This window comes from Elephantulus edwardii, unplaced genomic scaffold, assembly GCF_000299155.1.
Source record: "Elephantulus edwardii isolate Elephantulus edwardi_28Jun2011 unplaced genomic scaffold, EleEdw1.0 scaffold00027, whole genome shotgun sequence".
In the NCBI taxonomy this organism is placed as follows: Eukaryota; Metazoa; Chordata; class Mammalia; order Macroscelidea; family Macroscelididae; genus Elephantulus; species Elephantulus edwardii.
Window position 1 is genome coordinate 7,530,590 of NW_006399777.1, and position 6,988 is coordinate 7,537,577.

Here is a 6,988-nt window from a genome sequence, read left to right on the forward strand (position 1 = left end):
ATTTAGCTTATTACAGAACCATTGACAAGAGAAAATGTACCATATTTTACATTTCTGAGTCAATTAAGTGGAGAGCAGCTTCATTTCCTACTGGGGGGATTATTGACATATGGTGGGATTTTCACTACATGGCATATGGGAGAATGAGGCATATGATGAATTTTATGACATGACTTAAAAGAGAATGATGGCATGACACCAGTTATATGAATTGTTCTGATTGGGGGTTTTTCCTCTTTTTACTTGGCACTTTGGTGGTCTATAATGCACAATTCTTTGAGTCTGTCATTAAAATACTTACAACCTTTCATATAATTATCACTCGTCACTCAAGCTTCTAGAATACTCAAAATCATCTCATCTCACCTATTGAAGTCTACCTGGGGACATGTAGAAACTGGTGAAATAATACACAGTATGATTTCTCACGCCCTTTGTCAGCACTTTGACTTCGACATGAACACATATTGAATAGTATTAAGTCTAGTCCCTAAACATTTTGACTTTTGGTGTTCATGTCGTGTTTTCCAACTCTTTATGAAAGGATGAGGCATGTAAGACCAACACAAGGTGGCATCGTGTTGCTGACTGAAGAAACAATCTCACTCCCGTAGAGTGTCTGGGTCTAGGCTCCATATGAGCACAATGAAGTGCTCTGAGATTCCCATTCTTTTTTTTTTCCTTTCTTTTTTTTTATTATTTTTGTGCATGTACCATCAAATCAGATCTGACTGGTACAGGAGGAAATTGTCCCTCCTTCTCTGACAGAGCATCTGGTGGATTTGAACCGTGTACCTCTGGGATTGCAGTACAGCTTCTTGCCACTAGGCCACCAGAGCTCCCCTGAGATTCCCATTCTTAATGCTAACCATAATGTGTTATGATCCACACAGTCAAATGCCTTTGCATAGTCAATAAAGCATAAATAGACATTCTTCTGGAATTCTTTACTTTCAGCTAGGAGCATTCTTACATTAGCAATGATATCCCAGGTGCCCTCACCTCTTATAAATCCTGCTCGAACTTCTGGGAGTTCCCTTTTTATTAGCTGTTTTTGAGTGAGCTTTAACAGAATCTAGGATGGTCTAGATTAGAGACAGAGAGACAACCTATCTTGCAAGATTAACAAGCCCTTTTGGTATTAGCTGATGAAAGTGCCATTCTTATTGCTTCAGGTGAATAAGCTCAGGAGAGTCAGAAATGCAGGATTTTATTTATTTAATACACATTTGAGTGCCTGTGCGGTGCACTAAAACACCATGAGTTACTTCATGAGAGGTAAAGAGCTGTACACCTTTGGTGCTGAAGTATTACTCGACTTTCTTTTCTCTGAACTCATTTTGCTGATGAAGAAGTTCAAGACCAGGCCTAAGTCAACTATGAAATGGCCCTTTGTGACCCAGTAGCAGGGAGCTGCGCTGTTCAATAACCTAAAGGAGAGTGTTTCAAATCCACCAGGTACCCCGTGGTGAAAGATGGACAATTTCCACACGTGTGATTTGTTGCTATTGTTGTTTATTGTAGAGTCAGAACCAACCCAGAGCTCATCGCCTGGTGGGTTTTCAGAAGCAGTTAATCACACAGAAGGAGATTGCCTCTCCTTTTCCCATGGAGCAGCTGGTGGCCTGGAACCACGTGCCTTTGGGATTGCAGCACAGCTTCTTGGCACTAGGCCACCAGAGCTCCTCTGAGGGGTGAGCTATGACTCAGTTCCAACTTAACGATGCAGAACCACCATGACCACCCTTCCGGTTAGAGACAAAGAAAACAGGGAAAAAGACACCACCAGAATTCAGTTCCTTTCAGGATCACTGGTTTTGTAGTATGCATTTATGAAAACTATGCTTTTATATTTTGGTCAAACTTTCTTTTCAGCATTGGTGGGCCCATTTGTTGTACAGAGGTAACTTGTGGTGGCTGTGAAGCTGAACACTGAGATACTGATGTGTCAAATGTGATAATGGTTACCCATGGGGGACAGTGTTTGGTGGAGTTTCTCAATTAAAATAAACTTGGAAGCAGGAGTGGCATCCATTTCCAAAAGAGCTTGCCTCCGGAAACCCTATGAACCTGAAGAAATGATGAAAGTTATACAAGTGCTCAGGTGTTTCGTTCATAGGGTTGCTATGAGTCATCTATGACTAGACAGTACCTACCAACATGCTTCTATACAGAAATGTGCTTGTAGAAATCAATTCCAACTGGAAATCAGAAGCCTCTAAATCACTTGAGCTACCTTTTACTTTTCTATCTTCTTATGAGAGTTGAGAAAAATCTGTGAATTAAAAAAAAAATATTTATACTGGTTTACCTACAAAGTTTGTATACATTGATTTTAACACCAGATCTTCTCTCTAAACCCTCCAAAAATTGTGTGACCCTATGATTACCTCCCTGCCCACCCTAACCTCTGTTCCTATGCTCCCCAGCCCCTTTAGATCCGCATATACGATTGACTAGTTATTTCTACAACAATGGTCTTATACACTATTTTTCCTTGTGGGACTGAGTCCACTTAGCATGATGCTTTCCAGTCCCTTCCAAGTTAGGTAGTAATTTTCAAAATCACTGCCCCTGCATGCTGCGTAGTATTCCACCGTAACTTCTAAATCTACTCAATTGTGGTTTTTATCTGGTATTATTTAAAAACTTTGTTTTTTAACACTTTATACTTGATTCTATACTTTCCTGCTCTTTTAAAAGTCAAAGCATATATTTTCCTGACTTATTTAAAAATGCCTTGGCAGCCAATCATATAACACATCTCAAATGACAAGAGTGAATGATTGCAATTGATGAGGGTCAAGCTAATATGGTACCAACCGATGTCAGTCTTTCTGGAGTTGATATAAACTATGAAAGCCCGACTGTGTTTGCTTAGGTGAGTCAAACCAATCCTCTTCAAAGTTTCCAACCAGTGAAAGGAGGAATTTGTCATGCCTAATCACTTGTTTTCTTGAGATAGCAATACAGTGTCTCCTCCGGTTTTGTTTCTCATTTGTCTGATAGATCTGGATGAGGTGCAACAATGCATTTTCCAGAGACATTTGGCCCTCGCAATGCATTTATATTTGTTCCAAATGAAATCAGAAGCTCTTTCTCTATCACTTTCCTTGCCATGGGTGTGATGCATGGGAAGAGGTGTAGCCCATAAAACCTGACCACACTTAGGGGATATTCATACCACCACTGCTCGCCAGTCTCAAGTCCTGATCTTTGTCCATGAAAACCCACTGCTTATGGAGAAAGAGCTTGACAGAAGTCTGAGCTATAAAGAGGATGCTGATCTGGTGCTGGTGACTATGTGGAGTGTGCAGAAACAACTCAGAGAATCCACTGTAATTGTATGGTTAGGCTTCATCCTTTATTAGGTAGTGAGTAAAAGACAAGTGATGCTTACAATTCCAATTTGAGAGAGACCATACGAACAAAAATGGTTCCACAGCGAAGTGAGGCAAAAGGGATCCAGTTATATCTGAGTTTTCTCATTATGGCTGATGGAGAAAATATGGCTGATTCGTTTATTCCCAGCAAAATGCTAAGCTGAGTAGTGCCTTGTGTTCCAGGACTTTGTGCTCCATAGGCCTTGACTTCTACTGGACGGGCTCGTTCACTTTGGCGATTTAGGGGGAAGAACAGTGAAATGCACGTCAGAGTAAGATATTGCATCAGTCAACACGAAGTTTTACAATTAAAAAAGAGAAATAAAGGTGGTTTATATCAGGGGTAACATTCCTAGATAAGGATTCAGGCTGATATAGTGAAAAAACAAACATTGAAGGGAAATTTAAAACACAAAAATACCCAACCTAGTTTCCAAATAGAAAGTGGTCACATGGGTAGAGTCAGGGTACCAGATAGCAACCTTAAAAAAATAATCCACCCAACTGAATGATTATAATCCACCCAACTGAATGATTACTGTCTCTTGAGGTGAAAAGGAACCTCCTGAAAAGCCCACTTCTACTCCTACTCACAGGAAGCCCAGATCTGATTTCCAAGGCTGTAACTTTTAATGGGAGAAAGCGCTTTCTCTTTCTCCCACAGATGATGGGTTTCAACTGTCAACTTTTAGAGTAAGCAGTCCAACAGTTAAACTTCTATGCCACCAGGAGTCCTTTAAAAAACACCCAATAAAATGCTAAAATCAAAGGGGAGAGTTAGTGATAAATGCAAAAATCACTGGATACTTATAAAATTCCAACACTGAATTAAGTTTACGATTCATGGAATAAGTTTTCTTTTTGTTTGCTTAACACATATATATATTTGTGTGTGTGTATATATACACACACTCACATGTGTATATGTATACACACATACATGAGTTTGTGTGTGTGTGTATGTATATATATACATGCACACATACACATACATATATATGCCCACACATATATCTCTCCAAAAGCTTCAAAGACATGTTTTTATGACATGTGTACAGCTGGATGGTGGAGAAGAACTCCAAAGACCATGTTTAATGTTGAGCACCAAGCACACTGTGGGTGTTTCTTAAATATAAAATGACAAATGCTAACCACCAATCTCTCAAAAGCATGGTTTTTATCTGGAACCTTTGTTCTCCTCTAAAGGTTATTTAACAGCGGAGATATGAGTAGCTAATGGAAGGCCACACCCAGGTCTTCCCTATATTTTTAAATACTCTTTAGAAAACCTTTCAAAAAATATTTTTTTTCTCTAAACCTAAATCATGTAGAGTTGATTTGTACATGTTTTGTCCTTTTTCTAAACATGAGTGCCATTCTTCTTATCAATGCAACGGACTGGCTGCATCAGACCCCATCATCACATGGACAGGTAGAGTTCAGCTTTCTACTGGGAAAAGCAGATAGCCTTTATCACAAATTAAAGGCACAGCTATTGTTATGCCATTTGTTACCAATCTCATGATAACATGTAACACTGGATGGTTATATAATTATTTTATATAGATTTTTCTCTTTTATAAGTTATTTTCTTATTCTTTCTAACATATATACAATATACATATATTTATATATACCCCTGATATATCTCGTTTTAAAGGTAAAACAGCAAGTCTTTGCAGCCTTATGATGAAAATGGAAGGCTGCCGGTGTTCACAACTCCACCAGAAAATCGTGGTCGCAAAGACCTTCCCAGTCTTTGTGTAATGTTATATCCTTGGTGTGCACTGATGTCGGTTTCTTTGTTGTTGTTGCTAACATTGAACTATATGTCACTGCTTATATCATCTCAGTAGGGTAGCTAGAACATCATAAAAACCTAAAACAATAGCTAATACTTAACATCATAACCAAGCCGACTCCTTCACCTAAGAGACCGCCCTACTGGTATGATGTAAAGGGATATTGCAGAGGGACAATGTTCTCTGATTTGCTTGGATGTGTGCTAATTTAAGAGACACTGACTTTGCACTATCTTTCCAGATCATGACCAGCCATCATTCATGAAAAATATAGTTGTAATGATTATTTCCTAAACACATATCTGATTTGAGATAGAGGTTCATTATGAACACTTTTCTATTTCCAAAAATACTTAAAGTGCAAAACTAGCATTTTCTTTTTAAAATTATCTTTCTGAATCTCTCTCCCAGATCTTAGTTTTCTTTTGTTCTAAACTTACAGTCACGTCCCAGCTGGGTAGGAGGGGAAAATACTGACCAGGAGACCTCCACAACTCCCTCCAGCATGTATATGTTGACTTCTAACTGGCATGAGATAATAATTTATTCTACCTTTTTCAGTCCTTTAAAACCTATTGGCATAGATTGAGACACAGCACTATTGTTTTACAAGACATCTACTGTATCTACTTTTGTTGGAACAAATACCCAAGAACTGCTGTCATAGCAAGTGGACCAGCATGGGTAGTACTATTCACAGTGTTGCTTTTGTTTTTCTTTTTTTTTTCCTTTTATCTTGTTATTGAAATCTACAGGGTGATTTACTATATATACATTGGAACCAGTTAATGCCCTTAGACAAAGTATAGTTGTTTCATAAAGCAGGAAGGACAATGCAAGGGAAAGTAGGTGCCCAAAAGCACGGTCACAAAGGCTTCAGAACTTCTAGTTACCACTACAAGTCAATGCTGGAGATCACTTCTAAAACAACCAATGTTCAAAAGGAATGCTTTAATTTGGAGACAATACCACCCCCACCCAACCCTAGTTTGTTGTTGTTGTTGATGCTGTTTTTAATAATAATAATCTTTTCAATTTGCTATCAAAAGTCCTGGCTCTTCAGATATACTTTAAACTATAAATAAACACTGCATAGTTCTCTTTTGTGGAAAAAAAATTATTGCAGTACAGGTATTCCCTTTTGGAATTCAGTAAGGAGCAAACAGCACAGGCGTGTGGGCGGTCCGAATGGGTCCAGGAGCTGGCCGCAGGAGTGCCGGAGGGAGAGCCGAAGTCTGGAACAGCGTGGCTGCTGGAGCAGTTCGGAGACTGAAGGGGGAATTCACTGCCACAGCTGCCGCAGCAGCTGCAGCTGCCAATGGATTTGGTAGAATTCGAGGGGCCAAGGGTTTTGAAGGTTCTTTTGAAAATACTAATTTTACCTGCAAAGGAAAGGAAAAAGAAGAGATCTTTCAATCTGTTCCTAGAACTCAAAATGGTGAGTAGCTATTAAGATAGTCAACACCGCTTCAACTATTTAGATCCTCATAGAAGAGCTGTGGGTGAGCATTAACATTACTGGTAAGTATATTCATTTTCTCCTGGACACAGAGCCTACTAATTGGTCCTAAAAGCCTTTTGAGGTCCCAACTCTTCTCACTATCTCTTAGTTGTTGGAATGGATGGAAAACCTCATAAGCAGTTTCTTACTTCACCTCTACCCTGCATGTGAACTTCCGAGTTGTAAAACAGCCCAGTGGTAGATGGAATTTGCTCCAGGACTTAAGAAGCATAAATGGCATAGCTGAGTCTCTACATCTTGTGGTTTCTAACCTCTACACTATAATAGACAAAGTGCTAGTC

General features: G+C 39.2%; 1 protein-coding gene across 1 annotated transcript in view; it reads right to left on the reverse strand.

Annotated features, from left to right (window-relative positions):
* Positions 1 to 6,286: 6,286 nt before the first annotated feature.
* Positions 6,287 to 6,988, reverse strand: part of ZNF385D (zinc finger protein 385D) — a 343,402-nt gene continuing 342,700 nt past the window's right edge. Inside the window, exon 8 of the mRNA XM_006883410.1 lies at positions 6,287 to 6,567. Coding sequence (XP_006883472.1) covers positions 6,334 to 6,567 — 234 coding nt within the window. The 3' untranslated portion in view covers positions 6,287 to 6,333. The remainder of the gene's footprint in view (positions 6,568 to 6,988) is intronic.